Source organism: Lactuca virosa, chromosome 2 (assembly GCF_052849685.1).
Source record: "Lactuca virosa cultivar CGN04683 chromosome 2, Lactuca_virosa_CGN04683_v6, whole genome shotgun sequence".
Lineage (NCBI taxonomy): Eukaryota > Viridiplantae > Streptophyta > Magnoliopsida > Asterales > Asteraceae > Lactuca > Lactuca virosa.
In genome coordinates, this window is record NC_136427.1 from 262641899 (window position 1) to 262661326 (window position 19428).

The following is a 19428-nucleotide window of genomic DNA, read 5'->3' on the forward strand; positions in this document are numbered from 1 at the left end:
TGTTTTTTTAGATAAGGAAAGTATCTCACTAACTAGCCTAACAATTATCTATAAGATATGTACAAAGATACATAATTAATATATGAGAAATTAAATTGTCTCCTAATTTTTATGCCTACAAATATTCATACCTACTAATATTATGACACATGTCATCATTCCATATTTACTTAACTATCTGATTAAGAGTATATTAGGAATATATCAAATAAAATTAAATTGAATGGTGGAATGAAGACACGTGACATAATGTTAATGGATAGGAATATTTGTAAGCATAAAAGGTAGACGACAATTTAATTTCTCTTGATATATGTCTAATTGATACAAACATTAAACCATTATGGGAGTATCTAATATTTTTTTTTAGGTAGCAAATCCATATGGAACCACTAATTTTGATTGTAGAAAATTGAAAAAAAAAACAAAAAAAACAAAACAAAACAAAAGGAAGTATCAAATATAATATCATATGGAACCATAAATCTTGATTATTACACCTAAAACGATCAGGAAAACAACCATTCTCATGCCACATTATCACACATTGGAAACATAGCAGGAGGACGTAACTCAAAGTCAACGTAGACATTTAGGTTATTAACTATCTCCTTAAATACACACAAATTACCATTTATTAGAATCTAAAGCCAAAATGGTACTTAGGTTCATGGGATTCATGTACTTAGTTGATCCCATCATTATCTGATCCACGATAATTCTGTTTGCCTTCTCCGATGGATGGAATGCATCCCAAAACGCATACTGGTCCCTGTTTGGACATAAGTTCGACATCGGCGTACAAAGTCCAATCCCATTGTAAGGCCCTTGTCCGCAACATGCTATTTTTGAAGTAACAAATCCTACACACAAATCATGAAAACAATGTTTATATGCAAACAACAATATCAACAGCATTTTACTTAATTATTGGTTATTCATCAAAACTTATTTTTTATCTGATAACTCACCATAAGCTCTTGGATTGCTCATAAAATCGTTGTGCATCTGCTTTGTGTTTACACCGATAAACACATGACTACCGAGTTCATTATTCAAACTAGTAAGCATATCGTCTAATTGTGGGTTGTACAACGATGAAGCCTTTTGAAGCTCAGCTGCGCATTCACCATTTCTGCTATGTTGAGCCAGCTCTGCCGGCACGCACCCCAATGGACCCGTTCCAGTCACGAGTACCTTGCGTGCACCCAAATCATAGAGCCTCTGCATTCAGTGAAAATGTATAAAGCTATTGCACCATATATGATGGAATCTTCCAGCAACACCGTCGTTAAGGAGTAAAGAGAGAGATTCAAATGCATACCCTTAAAATCTTTTTGTATTCGGAGATGATGAAAGGAACGTAATTCTGGAGACTGTATTGACGGGAGCGTGCAGACATCGGGACTAAGTAATAATTGTTAACGAAGTCATTGCCACCAAGTGTCACGAGGACCAGCGCATTGTGTACGAGCTGCTTAGTCTTTTCAGCTCCTATAAGTGCACTAACTCGTTGTTGGTATTCTTTGAAGTACTCTAGTTGCAATGGAGCCCGGACAATGTTCACCTGAAGAAACAATATCTGATATTAGTTAGCCAAATATGAGTATGTGTAAAAGAACTAGTAAACAAGTTAATGGAAAGTCGTACGAATTGGATTCCAGTGTCATTCAGTATTCCAATCCCGGCGGATGCAAAGTTGGCACCAATAAGAAGCTTTTGCCCGTTGAGCTCCGGACTCAAGTATGGCAGTGTTGGCTCGGATCCTATGCGCATACCTGTACATGGTTAACCTTAATTACGTCAAGTAAACATTTGGAATGAGTTGAATGCAATGGTAATTAGAACCAAAACTTAACTGATAAGGTCGGGAATGTTGTAGCCATTAGAGAAACGTCCAGTGGCTCGATGCGTAGGGTGATCAATGCCATAAGGAGGTGCATCAGCTCGGGCAGATGTAACCAGGTAATTGTTGTTGCCGCTGTCAACTAATGAATCTCCAAACACGAAAAATGCACGTGGGTCAGCTTCGGCTCTAGGAGCAAAGACTTCTAATGCCAAGAAGATAAAAACGACCAGAAGACTTGAGAAACCCGAAGAAACAGCCATGAGCGATCGAATTCGTTTTTGAGACAAGATCGACTGATTGTGAGTGGTTTGTGGATATGAAACAAGTGATGGGGTTTTATAGGGTTTTAGTAACGGAGAAAGAGTACTAATGCTTCAAGTTTGAGAAGTTCTCATGGTTTCAGTTAGTTGCAGAGAGATATGAGGCCAATAATGGTACTGAGAAGCTGGGAAACAAAGGTGGTTGAATTTTATTAAATTGGACGGTTGGTTTATTGGTTTTACGTAATTATATATCATCAATCAATATGACATTTTAAGAAGTTGTATAATTCACCAAACCGAAGTTTTTTAATATTATACCACAAATGTAGCTAGCTTCTCCTGTAGTTGGTGTAGTAGAAATTACATATTTACCCAAATTACTAAAAGTTGTAAATTTATTTTTTGTTAGGGTAAATTACACGAATGGTCCCTATGGTTTGGGGTAGTCTGCGCGCTTGGTCCCTGAACCTTTTTTTTAAACTCGAACCGTCCCTATTATATAGTTTCGTTGCGTGTTTGGTCCCTATCAGACTTAAAAAGACTTTATTGCCCCTCGATATTTCTTTTCCAATTAACTATATATATTTTAATTATTTATTAGTTAAAGAAATTGTTTAATATATAGATGGGTCCCACCAACTCACCCACTCCACAACCGTATCAAACCCTTTTACCCTTTCTTCATCTCTTTTATGTTTTTCTTCATCCATGGAACACTGAAAGAAGAGTCGCATCTCTCTTCCATACCCCTGCTTGCCGGAAAACCCCACAATCGTTGGCAGCCCTTCATCTCCTTCCTCTTTTTGTCCCCACCCCTTATTTATTTCCTTCCTTACCTGTAAAAAGACCCTGACAACCACTCTAGTCAACACCGTCGGAACCTGCAACCAAAACCAAAGCTAACCAAATCAACCCTAAAATCCAACCTAAAACCAAAATCACAGCCAACCAAAATGAATTTTAATTTCCTAAAACGAATCTGAAACCAATGTGAAGCTATTTATAAAATATGTTTTCAGAAACATCATAAAGATCGATTGCATATATTATGATGCTTCAAGTCGATGGTCCAGAGGTGACCAGCAAGAGAAAGAAAAAAGAGAGGGGATGTGGGTCTCATACCCAGAGAGAAACAAACCTGCAATTAGGTCTCGGAAACCCTTGATGTGTATGCATGTGTTACGTAGCCTTGATTTTTAGACGAGATTTCCTACAAGAAAAAGGTTGTAGGTGTGTCGTGAACTCCTGATTTCCGACTCCGACGAAGACTTTGTCTTCTTCGGTAAGGTTGCAAAAAGAGATCTGATAATCAATTTCTCATCTTCCAAATCAATCAGTAGGTGTTGGTCGGTACCTGATGACAAAGAGAGGGTATCGGAGGTGGAAGGGAGGGGGATTGATGGCGATTCCGGCGATCCCTTTTTCTGATAGGGCACAGTTGAAAAAACATGGGAGGGGCAAATGACATTCGGTGGCTTTAAGTTTTATTGGAGATGAATGTAAAACGGTAAAAGGTAAGGGATAAAGGTGTAGGTCCCTCATATTTAATTATTAATTTTTTTATTAATAGTTACAAGAATTATAATAAAAAGATAAAAAAATATATATATATTAAAAAGGGTAAAATAGTCTTTTTCAGGGTGATAGGGACCAAACGTGTAACAAAAACACGTAATAGGGACGGTCCGAGTTAAAAAAAAGGTTCAGGGAACAAGCGCGCAGACTACCCCAAACTATAGGGACCATTCGTGTAATTTACCCTTTTTGTTACATGCTGAACATACATCAAGAATCAAGTAAGAACAGGCCTCGGATGATTATAGTCATGATTCAAGAAGGTGCTGGTTTCGACCATTCGAAACTTTTGTGACGCATTCTTGTCATCGTAGTATAAAGCTCTAGGTAGCTAGCACATGCCACCACAAAGGACTGAAAGGGAACTTACAACACTCAAATTAATGTTCCTTTCATTGCTGTCAAAATTTATTACTATCACAAAAATTAACATAAACAAGTACATTTCCTGTTCTGTACGAATACCAATGCAAATTTATCAATTTTTTCGATAGTAATTTTCACAAGATATATAATGTTGATAAGATTACATGAGCCCAGCCTGTAATTTTGTTTTATTGTCTTGTTAAATATGTTTTAAACATTAATTACAAAGAAAAAAAATAATATAAATGGTCAAAGAAAATGACTAGTTTCTTAAAGCTCATAAAGTAAAAAAAATATATATATATCTATATTTATATCTATCATCATATCATCATATCATATCATATATACTTATAAAGCTAACATTTTTTCTTGAATCTCATGCATTTGAAACCCCCTTTTTTAACTTCCTCAAACCACATTCATTTGAAACCCCCTTTTTTAACTAATGCAACTCAAAAGTTTTATTAATTATGATTTAACACTCAAAAGTTTTATAACTTATATTATGTTTAATTATAATTTAGTGAAAAGTTTACTATAAAAAGACCAATCTTTTGTGTCTTTTGTGTTATATAAAATCTTACATGTAAGAATGATGTTGTAAGAAAATAAAAAGAAAAATTTTCAATAGGTTTAACTATATAATTCTATTCTCGCGCAACGCGCGGGGATTCGCCTAATACATACTTATAAAGCTGACATTTTTTCTTGAACCCCATGCATTTGAAACCCTCATGAAAATTTGCAAACACCTCATTCATTTGAAACCTCTTATTTTAATGAATACCACTCAAAAGTCTCTTAATAATGATTAACAATTCAAAGGTTTTATAACTTATATAATATATTTAATAAACAATTAATGGATACTCTACTATAAAAAGGTCAATGTTTTTTAGTAGACACACAAATACAAATCACATACAAAATTCACAAAGAAAACAAATTTAAAGTTTTTTGTGTTGGTTTGAGGGCTTTGAACAATTTTTCGAGCTATTTTATTATGTTGAAGTTTTTAATTTGTAAGTTTGTTATATACTAATTTTTTTTTTTTGTATTTTCTTGATTTAAGTATTCTTTTAAGAATATCATTGTATGTTGTGGTTGAAATTTTAATGTAAATTATATTAGATTCATGTTATCGATCATATGTTATGGAAGGTGATATATATAATATTTAATTGACTATTGTATACATGTTTGTATGTTCATGTTACTTCAAAACAATAATTAATTAAAAATCATGGATATGTCATATTATCCATATTATCCATGTAATCTTATTTTAAAATGCAAATTGTGTATCTTATCACTTTATATTTTAGTATATGTTTAACATTTTAGTTATAACAATAAGTGCTTTTTAAATGTTTCTTTCACTGATTAATAATAACAAGTAGATTTAAAATTAATAAGCAATAATTATAAATAATAAAATCAAATTACATGGATATGTCATATTATCCATGCAAGTCTCTTTTGAAATTCAAATTGTTTATCTTATCACTTTATTATTTAGTGTATGTTTACATTTTAATAATAATATTAAGTGTTTCTTAAAAGTCTTCTTTAACTTATTATTAATAATAAGTGGTTTAAAATTAATGAATAACAATTTTAAATGATAATAACATCAAATTATAAATTACATTTAGCTATAAATAAATTGTATTTTAAATGAACATCTTTATTGAAATTAGAAAATGATCACATAAGTAAAAATATAATTAATCAATAATAATAATTGTTAGAAATAATATTAAATAGATAATTATATTTGATTCTATTAATGAGGAATGTGGGTTGATGTCAATGAATATTATTGTTCAAAATAATTGAGATTATATATATATATATATATATATATATATATATATATATATTATCTCAAAGTTAATGTCAATAACATAACCATTTTAAACATATATTTTTCAATATTTTAACAATATATTTTTAATCTTCGCTGCGCAACGCGCGGGAATTCGTCTAGTATAACTTATAAAACTAGCATTTTTTCTTGAACCTCATGCATTTGAAACTTCCAAAACCATTTTTTCTTGAACCTCATGAATTTGAAACTTCCAAGACTATTCAACTTATACAAATTAATTTATGATTAATTGAAATATTATGATTTGTAACTCTTAAAACTCTTCAAATCATGCGATTTAATTGATGCGTTAAATGAAATATTTAGCCTATAAAAGAAATTTGTACATTACATATTCCATGTATGTCAACACAAAATGATATATTATATTTGATAGTTTGAAGAGTTATGTGAGTGGTTCCATGGATGTAAGAAAGCAATTGCAACTTTTTCAAATATAAATTCATGTAAACTCAAATTGGGTGCATGTAAAGTTTTAGATATTAACCAAGGTTCAAATTTAGGTATATTTGTAAAGGTATACTTGAGATCATTTTTTAAGTTTATGTGTTATGCATCTTTCTATAATTGCAAGATGGTGAAGTGGGATTGATAATTATTTCTTATGAGCTTTTGGTAAATCAACCATCAAGCTATTTATCAGTTAGAACAATTAACTTTGTTAACATGTATGTATCTTTATGTTGTCTCTCTCTTATGTATTTTATGTACAAGAGAACATTATTCAACATGTATTTTATGTAATATATATATATATATATATATATATATATATATATATATACACTATGTTAGTTCTATTGCTTCTTTTGTCGTACATAACATCGATGGAGTTTTGTATAATTGATTTTGATGAAAGGAATTTACAATTATTATTTCAAATTGTTGATGATAATGACGGATTAGAGCGAATGATTTTTTTAATATTATATGACTTTATTGTTGAAAAAACATAATTATGAGTGTTATAAAAATGAACTCTTTATGTTCTACCAAAACTTATATGGATGTACCCAATTTTAAATGTTTTTATAGTAATAAAGATAATTTATCTTATTACATTTGTTAATTTCCTTTTTTCCCTATTCGTTCTTTATCGTAAAGGAAAAGTAAAATAAATAAAATATTAATATTTTCATAAGAAAATATAAGTGATAAAAATATACATTTTGAACAATAATATTCATTGACATCAACCCACATTCCTCATTAATAGAATTAAATATAATTATCTAGCGTTCTGGGGCCTTTATATAATATAAAAAAAAGATATCAAAATCTTTAAAGTACCCTTAGAGTAGGGCGAAAGAAAGTCAATATGAGCGTTGGTTTTTCCAACGAAACAGTGAAAGATGCTGTTTTATCCTTATCCATGGATGGAGGGAGTGGATGGGGTCGCATCCGGGTATACGCCGAATTGCCTACATATCTTCTTCAAAAGAATCAGACCATTGTAGTTCAGTTAAAAAGACGTTTTCAAAAGCAATCAAAGAGAAGATCGAAGAGAATGAGTCACAAGATGAAATGAAAATGAGTTCTCCTTCCAAACAGACTAGAAGACATAGTTGATTAGATCAAGAAACTTCAAAATTGATTGGCATAACCAACTATTTTGTCCATGTAACATTACATCATAATAGGCATCGCTCATATAGCTTGGGGTGGCTAGCGCTTCCTCCCCTATCACTGCCCGAACAAGGTCAGGCATGTCCCATTCGGGGGGTAATTGCTTATCGGCTATCACCACCCACTCCGCGTATTCATTGTAGATTCTCTCAAATAACCGCTCTAACTCAGGTGGAGCGCTTTGTGCGTCCGACCTAGTTGAAGAAAGAGTAGTAGAGGTACCACCTGAAGATAAAGAAAAACCCTCATCTACCATAAATTCTAGATCACTTGGCATAGGACTACCATAGAGTCTCATTTGAAAATGATTTCTCATTCAAATTTTTTAATTCGCTCTGCTCTGCTCGACACCGGGATCATGCCCGGCGCAAGACTTCCTTTTTTTATGCAGGTTAAAAAGGCGTTTATATTAACAATTTTTATGATTGATTAATTTAAATTTTTACTTTTGCAATTATTTTCTAATTTCATTAATGATGTTCATTTAAAATACAATTGATTTGTAGCTAACGTTATGTAATTTATAATTTGATGTTATTATCATCTAAAATTATTGTTCATTAATTTTAAACAACTTATTATTATTAATAAGTTAAAGAAGACTTTTAAGAAACACTTAATATTATTATTCAAATATGAAACATATACTAAATAATAAAATGATAAGATTAACAATTTGCATTTCAAAAGAGGCTTGCATGGAAATTGGGTACATCCATATAAGTTTTGGTAGAACATAAAGAGTTTATTTTTATAACACTCATAATTATTGGTTTTCAAAAATAAACTCATATAATATTAAAAATCATTCGTTCTAATTCGTCATTATCACCAACAATTTGAAATAATAATTGTAAATTCCTTTCATCAAAATCAATTATACAAAACTCCATCGATGTTATTTACAACAAAATAAGCAATAGAACTAACATATTATATATATATATATATATATATATATATATATATAAAACATAAAATACATGTTGAATAATGTTCTCTTGTACATAAAATACATAAGAGAGAGACAACATAAAGTGTAACGCCCGTAGATCCGGACTAGTCAATTTAGAGACGATAAGCATCAAAAATGAATTTTTTATGGAAGATTATTTAGAAGGATTAATCTTAACTAAGTTGTAGTATATGTTACCAAGATTCCGTACATATAAAGAACGCCGAAATCCGAGTTATAACGAAGAAGTTATGACCTGTCAAAGTTTCGCGACAGAACCGGCACGACACAGCGCGACGTAAATAGCGAATTTACGATAGAGCGATATTTGGCCTTAGCAATCTAAACGAAAGTCGTAGAATACGTTAAACCGAGAGCGTACATAAAAAGAACGTCTAAATCTGACTTCGTATTAGGAAGTTATGATTTTTCGAAGTTTCGACTTAGCGGTATGCAGCCCAAAGTTCGAATATGAGATCGAGTGGTTTCTAGCCGAAACAATCTAAATGATAATCGAAGATCTCATCGATAGTAGTCCAACGGTAAAAAGACAGACGAAAACGGACGTCGGATGAAGAAGTTATGAGTTTATAACGGAGTTTTCCTGTCCCGGCCTACTAAAAATAATATAATAAAAATTAAATTCAAAATTAGCCGACGAAGTCTAAACGAGAGTTGTAGAGCATAATCTCACCTACGCGTCGATATAAAGAACGTCGAGAACGGAGTTCGTATGCGAAAGTTATGAATTTTTGAAGTTCGGGGCGCGAAGCCCGACACTGTGTCAGAGTTCACGACGTGAATACAGTGTTCACGACGTGAACTCAGTATTTATGACTTCTGGAGCCTGACAGACGCAAGTTGCGATGACGCACCTGATGACTACTGAACTCACGACGTGAATATTTGAGATTCACGACGTGAATCTAGAAAAATGGCCCTATAAATAGAAATCGAAGGGCAGCCGGTTTTGGTTGCTATTTTCTTACTCCCTCTCTTCCGATACCTTCTCTAGCCCTCATAAAGTGCCCCCGAAGCCCTGGTACCATCCCTGATACCCGAAGCGAGTACCGAAGCCCCGAATATCCCGAGAGAAAGAGTTTTCGAGCCGAAACTCTGACCGCGAGAAGTCCCGTTTCTGAGAAAACATTCCGGTTTCACCGAAGAATTACTACTCGAAGAGCCGTAGTGTTGTCCGAGCATCGTCTAATCAAGTGAGTGTGTAGTTACTTTCTTCTACCGCATAGATATGAAGTATTTGCTATGAAATACGTGCTATGTGTTTATATGTTGTTTGTTTACTTGAGATGGTTGTTGAATGAATGTTTTATACAGGTTTTTAAATGATTTAAACTATATATATGTAATTTATATCTACAAATATGTTGGGTAGAACATGGGTAGATGAAATAGTTGGTGTGTGAGGAAAGATTAGTTTGAGGATGAGACGAAAGAGGATATAGATCATGAGATGAGGGTGACAGGTGAAAAATGAGTGAAACCTTTACCCATACGATGGCCCCCGTCATTCAGCAGAGTAGGGATGACAACCACGGACTATTCTAGACAGTCTTGTGGAACACTAGCAAGCTCGCAACTTGTAGGTGTTGTGGACTTGATGTTCACCGGTGTACTCTAAAAACCCTGGCAGCTATAGATTTAGTGCCTTATAATAATACGATGGTAGCCATGGATTTAGTACAGTATAGATGAACCTTGGTAGCTATGGATTTTGTACTGTGTAGATGAACCATGGTAGCTATGGATTTAGTACTGTGTAGATGAACCTCGGGCAGCAATGGACTTTGTGCCAATTCCTTAGGTCAATCCTTAGGAACGAATGAATGAAGTATAGTGGAATCTTAGGGTAAGACCTTAAGAAATAAAGAAGATAATGGGGATGGGTAATTGGATTGATTGTTTGATGATTAAATATAATTATTTATTGTGGGTTGAAAACCCTATATGCTCACCAGGCTCCCAAGCCTGACCCACTCAGTTTTCATTGTATCACAGGTAGTGGCACAAGAGCATAAGTTGGTTGACATGACGAGAGCTTTTGGATTATAGATCAGTAGTTATAAATAACTGTTGTAAGGTCTATTTTATACTGTTTGTGCTTTTGGTCTGTATCGGAACATGACATCCCGAGTTTTGTTATATATGAAAATACATTTCTTTAAGAAATGTTTTGATAAATTTTATTTTATCATATTTTGTTTTGGGAACAAATTCCGCAACTCTTTTAATCAAAGGATTACTCTGATTTTATTTTAAAAAACATAAATTAAACCGGTCTTTTCTGGCCGTGAAATTGAGGATGTCACATTAAGATACATACATGTTAACAAAGTTAATTGTTCTAACTGATAAATAGCTTGATAGTTGATTTACCAAAAGCTTATAAGAAATAATTATCAATCCCACTTCATCATCCTGCAATTATAGAAAGATGCATAACACATAAACTTAAAAAATGATCTCAAGTATACCTTTACAAATATACCTAAATTTGAACATTGGTTAATATCTAAAACTTTACATGCACTCAATTTGAGTTTACATGAATTTATATTTGGAAAAGTTGCAATTGATTTCTTACATCCATGGAACCACTCACATAACTCTTCAAACTATCAAATATAATATATCATTTTGTGTTGACATACATGGAATATGTAATGTACAAATTTCTTTTATAGGCTAAATATTCCATTTAACGCATCAATTAAATAGCATGATTTGAAGAGTTTTAGGAGTTACAAATCATAATATTTCAATTAATCATAAATTAATTTGTATAAGTTGAATAGTCTTGGAAGTTTCAAATGCATGAGGTTCAAGAAAAAATGGTCTTGGAAGTTTCAAATGAATGAGGTTCAAGAAAAAATGCTAGCTTTATAAGTTATATATATATATATATATATATATATATATATATATATATATATATATATATATATATATATATATATTAAATTGGTCGCAGTACATAACAAATGTTATAGTTTTGAAATTCAAATGACCATTCATTTGAACCGTTCATTCTCTTCCAATATTTTATAGCTTTAAGGAAAAAAATGAAAATACAACCAAAAAGTATGATAGTTTTTTTTTAAATATAATAATGAAAAATTTCAAATAAATAGTTTTTAATTATTAAAAAATAATAATTGTTTAAAATAACGTAAAACTAAAGAATATATTATATTATATTAAAAAGTTATTGATAATAATAATAATAATAATAATAATAATAATAATGGAAATAAAAAATATTCAAACAAATTATTTATAAGTTAGTTAAAGATGCCTATAGTTTAAAATAATTTTAAATAAAAAACTTAATTCAATTTGATTCAAACACAACTTTTTATATCTTTCTTATCGTATACTTAAAATTATTATAATATTAATTACAACTTAATATAAAAATTATTATTTCAATGATAAATACTTATAATATTGTTTTTATAAGATATAATTGTTAATATTTACATTACATTATTGGACACAAATTAAGAGTTTAAAACTCTCGCTACAACTCAATAGTTTTGTTTATTTAAATGTGATTATGATTTCAAATTTAATGTAATTTTCCTTTATATTTTACACTACATTCAAAAGTTTTTTAAACTTATGGTTATTAATGTGTAATGGTTTTTATTTTCCACTTATTTATTATACACATTGTATCTATATTAGTAGTATATAAGTAAGTTTTGATTAAAAAAATCATATGTTTGAAAAGATTTGTGATTCAAAATGATAGAGTTGAAAAAAAAATTGTTGCATCAATGGTTTATTTCAACAGAAAATTTTTATAACAATTTTTCTAATTATGATAATAATAATAATAATAATAATAATAATAATAATAATAATAATAATAATATAGGAAATAAAAAATATTCAAACAAATTATTTATAAGTTAGTTAAAAATGTCTATAGTTTAATATAATTTTAAATAAAAAACTTGATTCAATTTGATTCAAACACAACTTTTTATATCTTTCTTATCTTGTACTTAAAATTATTATAATATTAGTTACAACTTAGTATAAAAATTATTATTTCAATGATAAATACTTATAATATTGTTTTGGGGGAATTTCATATATGCCCCTCTTAAACCTCAAAATATCATATTTGTCCAACTTAATTTCTTATTATCATATTTACCCTTCATAAACCTTCAAAATATCATATTTGCACAAATCCTTTTTTATAATGTTTTTAATATTTTATAATAATTTTTTATACCTTAGAATTATTATAATAATTAAAAATTTTAACGATATTATCCTTACGTCTATAATAATGGAATGTAAACTTCTAAATTGTTGGAATGTCGTCCTCTTGACAAACAAAAATATTTATCTTCAACCCTCTCTATGGAATGTATATTTTGATTGTTTAGTTTTTGTTGTTGATTATTTTCATGTTGTAAATGGAAAATATTTTAGATATTACCATTAATATTTTGATGTTTAAAATGTGCATATACAATATTTTGATATTGAAGAAGGGCATTTATGATATTTTGATGTTTAAAAATGACATATATAATATATTGAAATTTTATGAATGGTAATATGATATTTAGAAATTTTATGAAGGTTAAATATGATATTTAGAAATTAAGTTGGGTAAATATGATATTTTTATGTTTAAAAAGGGCATATATGAAATTCTCCCTATTGTTTTTATAACATATAATTGTTAATATTTACATTACATTATTGGTCACAAATTAAGAGTTTAAAACTTCCGCTACAGCTCAATAGTTTTGTTTATTAAAATATGATTATGATTTCAAATTTAATGTAATTTTCCTTTATATTTTACACTACATTCAAAAGTTTTTTAAACTTATGGTTATTAATGTGCAATGGTTTTTATTTTCCACTTATTTATTATACACATTGTATCTATATTAGTAGTATATAAGTAAGTTTTGATTAAAAAAATCATATGTTTGAAAAGATTTGTGATTCAAAATGAAAGAGTTGAAAAAAAAATTGTCGCATCAATGGTTATTTCAACAGAAAATTTTTATAACAATGCTTCTATATATCAAATGTATGTTGATTTTTAAATATTCATTTTCAATGATTTATAAGTGTTTAATAAGTTTTGTTTGATGTAAATGTTATAATGCTGTAGTGTTTTTATTTTATTATAAGCTATAATATTTTTCATACTATTTGTTATTTGTTTTATATACAAATTGGCATACGTTTTATATATAGTTTTCACAACTTAAAACGTTCTATAAAATCATCAAAAATTGTAGTATTTAGTTTTTCATATTACTTTGTTTTTCTATACATAGAAATCAATATATGTTTGATATATAATTTACACAACATAAAACGTTCTATAAAATCATGAATTAATAGTGGAAATAACTAATGATATAAATTTATTAAAATTAATAAAACTAATATGTTAACTATAGAGTTTATTTTGATATCGACATATGTTTTACATGTATATATTAACTCACAATTTGTTAAATGTTATTATTTTAATTAAATATTATATTCACGCAACGCGCAGGATTCGACTAGTATATATATATTGTTTGTATTAACTTAGATAATTAAATTATATGGGATATTGGTATGAAAACCTTTAAAGTGTTTTTTTTTTCTAAAATATAGTTTTGTCCCAACATTATTTTATACGTTAAAAACAAAATTTTATTAGACTTTTTTTTTTGACCTTTTTAATTTGTTGGATATATTGTCACAAAAGTATTTAAATTTGTCAAAAAAAATATTAGTTCATCAAAAATCTATTTTTATGTCTGTCCGGTATGCCAATATTTTGAAAGCTTTTGCCATAGGTTTCAAACCCTTCACCTTCCACATAATGCTAACGTCTTATCATGAGATGGAAGACTTTTCATGTACTACTGTTATAATACTATAAAAAGTTTTATTATTATTATTATTATTATTATTATATTATGTATATTAAAGTTGTGGATGAAATGAATAGTGAAGTTGACATACTTTATCCAGGTTTGGTCCCTTGATTTACATATCCGGTCCCTGTACTTCTTTAATTAATTTATTCATGTCATTTTGTTTGTGTTCCATTCAACTTCCTATTTTTTTGGCAGAATTGGTCCCTGTATTATTGTTGGAAGTTAGGAATACTAAATTTGGATGTTTTTTGGCAACTTTGCTCATTATTCTTTATCCATTTTACACTTTTGGTCCTTGCAATCAATATTTTTACACTTTTTTCGAACCTTTTAATATTTAAAGTTTGGCCACAAAACTTGGTTTGACAACTTTGATCCCTTTTCTAAAAAGTTGCTAATTCCTACCCCTTTAATTCTTTAGCCATTTTCACACTTCTGGTCCTTGCAGTCAAAACTTTTACATTTTTTGTCCGGGGCAAAGCCCGGACTTTTCATCCTTGCACTTTCTATGTCTATCATATTTATCAATTCGGAAACAACATTGAAAGCTTCTGGCCCCTGCGTAGCGGGGGTAACCTTTCTAGTTATTATTATTATTATTATTATTGTTATTATTATATATTAAAGTTATGAAAAGTTTTAACAGTAAACCTGAGACATTTTGGCCAATTTTGGTCCCTTAAATTACATTTTCGGTCCCTCTATTTTTGTTTGTGTGTCACTTTAACTAGGTTACTGTTCATCGGGTTCGCTCCTCGACCATGGTAAGAAATATCCGTCGTTCAGTTTCTTTGTTCTTATCCAACCTTTTCTTCTCCCATCAAAATCGTCTAGAAGCCCTAAAACCACCCCACCCCACCGATCGATTTTGCTAACGTTCATCACTACCGCCATCCAATCCACCGCCTCCACTCTCTCCATACCTTTACTCCCGTTGCTATAAGGCGGTGGGAGAAAACCGACGCTTATTCTTCCATTTCCGCTTTCGATTTAGATCAGACGTGTTTCCGGTTTTCCTTTTTTGCGGCTGCGTTTCTTTGTTTCTAGGCAGGTACAAGCCGATCCTTCATCTAGGTATGGTTTCTATTTTGGGTTTATTGTGATTTTAATTATACATATCTAACAGAAAACACCCGCTTCCTCCACCGATAATCGTCGTTGTTTTCTTCAAGATCAGACTTCTCTCCCACCACTGATACTTTTAATGGTTGTTCCCGATAGTGACTAAGGTTGAAACTGGTTTCTGTTTAGGGATTTTCAAGATGAATCCGTTAGACCGACAGTAGCGAGCGTTGGTGAGGTCAAATAGGCTTTTCAAGGCTACAAAGGCTGCCTGGTATGCATAAATTTTCAATTATAGCCTTTTGATTTCTCTCCATGTTCACCTTCTTTGCTAATTCTTTGTTATTTCCATACAAAAGTAAGTGAGGTCAAATAGGCTTTTGATGCAAGAAACGGTGGCAGGCTGAGGAAGAGTCTATGCCTGTGTTCCTCTTCTATTGTTCTCTTACCAGATTTTTTACTTTATGAGACTGACTCGACTCTTTTTTAACTTTCAGGTTGTATCATTGGCTTTGGTAACACTGAAAAAACATGACCAACAGATTACAAAAATCAAGTTATTTTTCCTTTTTTTTCGTCCCTAAATTACTTTTTGAAGCTGCAAATTGGAAAAAGGGGAAATAGCTTCTGAGAGTGAGATGAAGTAGATGGAAGCAAGGACAAAATGGTCAGTTATTCAGATTTAGCGGCCCATTTGTTGCTCTACCCCTGTTCTCTATTCTAAAGATGAATGACTTAGCCTTTGAAGTTCAAGAATACACTTTTTCTTCTCCTTATGATCACAGGTAATCAACCAATCAACCAATCAAGAATCAATTTTAGGGTTTTTTAAGGTTGGGCTGTTTCTCTACAAATAAATTGTAATACACTTTTTTCTTCTCCTTATGATCACAGGTAATCAAGCAATCAACCAATTAAGAATCAATTTTATGGTTTTTTAGGGTTGGAATGTTTCTCTGCAAATAAATTTTTGTCCTTATGATCACAGGTAATCAAGCAGATGAAGAGATTTTGGCATCTTCATTGGCGGTAAGCACCTACATCTTTGATCCATTTGGTGTGGTTTGGTGTTGTTGCATCATATCATATTCGTATGTTACTAATTATTGATCGAAATGCATGATATAGCTTATTGAGAAAATACATGACCATTTTTTTCATGCAAGAATGTCTACATGATGCTGATGTACGGAATATATTAGCATCGGAACAGAGGAAGATATTAGGTGGGTGTCTCACGAACCGGCCCCTGCTTCTACCGTATTTACACCATCTCCACCACCCATGGCTATCAAATCCACAAAAAAATTTCATCTGTTGAGATTTTAAGCCTCTCATAACCATTGTCATGAAGTAATTTACCCAGGTTTGACCTTTTCCGCCATTCCCATTTATAATAAATTTACACTCCAATTTCAATGATTTATTACAATTTTTTTATAAACAAAAAGATATTTGGCCTAATGATATGGTGAGATGATTGTTGTGTGTGTTTCTATGTGTATGAGTGGCTGGTATGTCTGTGTTTATCTATGTTCAGTGGCTGTTGTGTGTGTTAAGTTGCAACCAGGTAAGGATTATTTATTTATTTATTTATTTTTATGTAGGTGGCAGATTGTGTTCTAGCGACTACAACCATCGATAGGGAAGTAAAGTCGCTTCGCCTGGTCTCACCTCTCTCTACAGTGGAAATCAGAACCTCTCCAATCAAACAGGGTATGCCTTTCTACTTTATGAGTTCTTTTTTGGGTGATTTACGCTAAAGTGCTATCAACTATGAGGAAAATGACTGAAAATGGATATTAATTGGCAGAATTTGCATAATGATAATGCATGAAAAAACCTTCCAAAGCAGACAAAGCGGTCGGTTGTTGCTGTACACAAGTAACCGTTTGTTTAGATTCAAACTACAGATTTCAATTCATATGGTCGTCAATCCATATTACAGTTCCAGTTAGGGGAATTTGGCGAAGGGTAAAGTTCGAAAATCACCACAATATAACTTTTTTATTGCATATTTGTCTTCGGATTCTTAAAAGTAGCAAGTTATTTTCTTCTAAAGCCATCAAATTCTTACAAGTATGGTAACTATCGTCGTTTTCGACCCGATGCTAATGATCCATACTTATTTATCATTACAGTTAAAGCCTATTGGTAACTTTTCCTGCTTATAGCATCTTACACGCTGCATCACAAAATTTTCTTTTATCAACATAAAGTCATACTTATGTTCTTCAATTTTAATATATGTTTAGGGAATGACATATCCGAGAAACACAAACAAACCAAAAGTGCCATGAGAAGAGAAAAAACAAGGCAGGCAAAAAATATAACAAAGGAAGAAAGTGATGAGGCTAAATTATAGTAACGACAAATTGGTCCAGAATTAAAGCAGCAGATACAAAAACATTTTTTTTTATTTTTTATTTTTTATTTTTTACAATTTGGGGTTTTTAAGTAAAAGTTTCACACCTTTGACAATCAAACTGGATATGGCTTTAAAAGGATTTTAGAATAAATTCAGGACAAAAAATTTCAATTTTAAAAACTATTATAGTGATTTGTTAAAATACTCATGTAATTTCAATTTTTGCTAGAAAAAATTTATATTAAATGTTTTCTTATGTCAAAAAATCACAGTAACATGAATATATTATCGAAAATCATAAAAAGGAAAAATATAAAATTAGACGATTTCAAAAAGTCCATTATGTTTCCATTACATAAGTATTGGTGTCGATTAGCGAAAAAACTACATGTTCAAGTTCTGTTGCAGATGAAATATATAGATTACTAGGTAGCGTATGTAAACTTTCCAAAAAAAAAACAACTTATGTCTCCAAAACTACATGTTCAGGTTCTCTGCACATGTTTAAACGGGTTTCAATACCCTAAATAGCAACATGCTTTGAATTTATATGTATTCTTTCTTTTTCTTTTTTGAAATTTCTTTTAATTCCTTTACCAAAAAACAAACATAGATTGTCATTTCGTACATCTTCCATTTTTTACAAACAACATAAAAAATTGTCACATCCGACCCCCGCAACGTGGGGGTTCCCCACCTAGTTATATATTAAGTTTATGAAAGATTGTAACAGTATTCGTTCCCTTATTTTGTCAAAATCTGTCCCTCAACTTATATTAACTTTGTGTAAATACCCCTTGATGGGCTCTTTTGTCATATCTATATTGTTAGTAGAGACGTGTCGTTTTTACGTACGTGTAGTCATCGGCTTCTGACACCACGAACATACGTGCCTTCTTCTCTTTCTTTCACCGCCTCATCTTTTATTTTTAGAGGTTTTACTTGAATGTTAAATTTTGATCGTCCTATTCATCTGCTCCCATCTTCGATTGAAGCTTCCATCACCGTTCATATGCTTTTCTGGTAAATGGAATTGATCCCCAAAATACACAGTCTCTTCTCCTCTTCTCGCCTGACCATCTTCCCTCTGCTTGCTCTGACATTTCTTCTTCTTCTTCTGAGAATCGTTGACCTACACCAACTCCTACCCTAGAGAGCGAGTTTCAAAATCGTCGGCCCCCACCACCGGATGTTCGACGTTGAAATCGACGATTTAGGGCTTCCGACTTATGGCTGAATCGGTATGTGTTTGATGCTCTGTGATTGATTTTTAAGTGGATGATTATCAACGATCGATTCTCTCTGTTAACGGCATCATAAACACTTTTTCCTCTAGGTTTATGTGTTGTATTGTCGAACTTTGTCTGCTTCTTAGTGTGCATCGCCATCTATTCGCGCTGATGTTTCTCTAGGTTTGGAGGTTTGGCCTTAAATCTGATTTGGGTATGTGTAATTTTGTTGTTCAAGATTGTGTGTGTTTTGAATGACTACAAAATAACGCCCAAGATAGAGAGACTGGACGAGGTTGAAAGGG

General features: G+C 31.1%; 1 protein-coding gene across 1 annotated transcript; it reads right to left on the reverse strand.

The window, feature by feature from the left end:
- Positions 1–454: 454 nt before the first annotated feature.
- Positions 455–2325, reverse strand: LOC145160962 (GDSL esterase/lipase LTL1-like). The gene is made up of 5 exons (XM_079080352.1): positions 1860–2325; positions 1651–1778; positions 1325–1567; positions 972–1224; positions 455–863 (listed from the first exon to the last, which is right to left on the reverse strand). Exons 1-5 carry the CDS (start codon positions 2107–2109, stop codon positions 628–630), a joined length of 1110 nt encoding a protein of 369 aa, XP_078936478.1. The 5' UTR covers positions 2110–2325; the 3' UTR covers positions 455–627.
- Positions 2326–19428: the final 17103 nt, after the last annotated feature.

Coding starts and splice junctions, on each gene's coding strand:
- LOC145160962 (XM_079080352.1), bottom strand. CDS start 2,109: ATGGCTGTTTCTTCGGGTTTCTCAAGTCTTCTGGTCGTTTTTATCTTC. Junction 1,779..1,859: donor CAACATTCCCGACCTTATCA/GTTAAGTTTTGG, acceptor AACCATGTACAG/GTATGCGCATAGGATCCGAG. Junction 1,225..1,324: donor AATACAAAAAGATTTTAAGG/GTATGCATTTGA, acceptor CACTGAATGCAG/AGGCTCTATGATTTGGGTGC.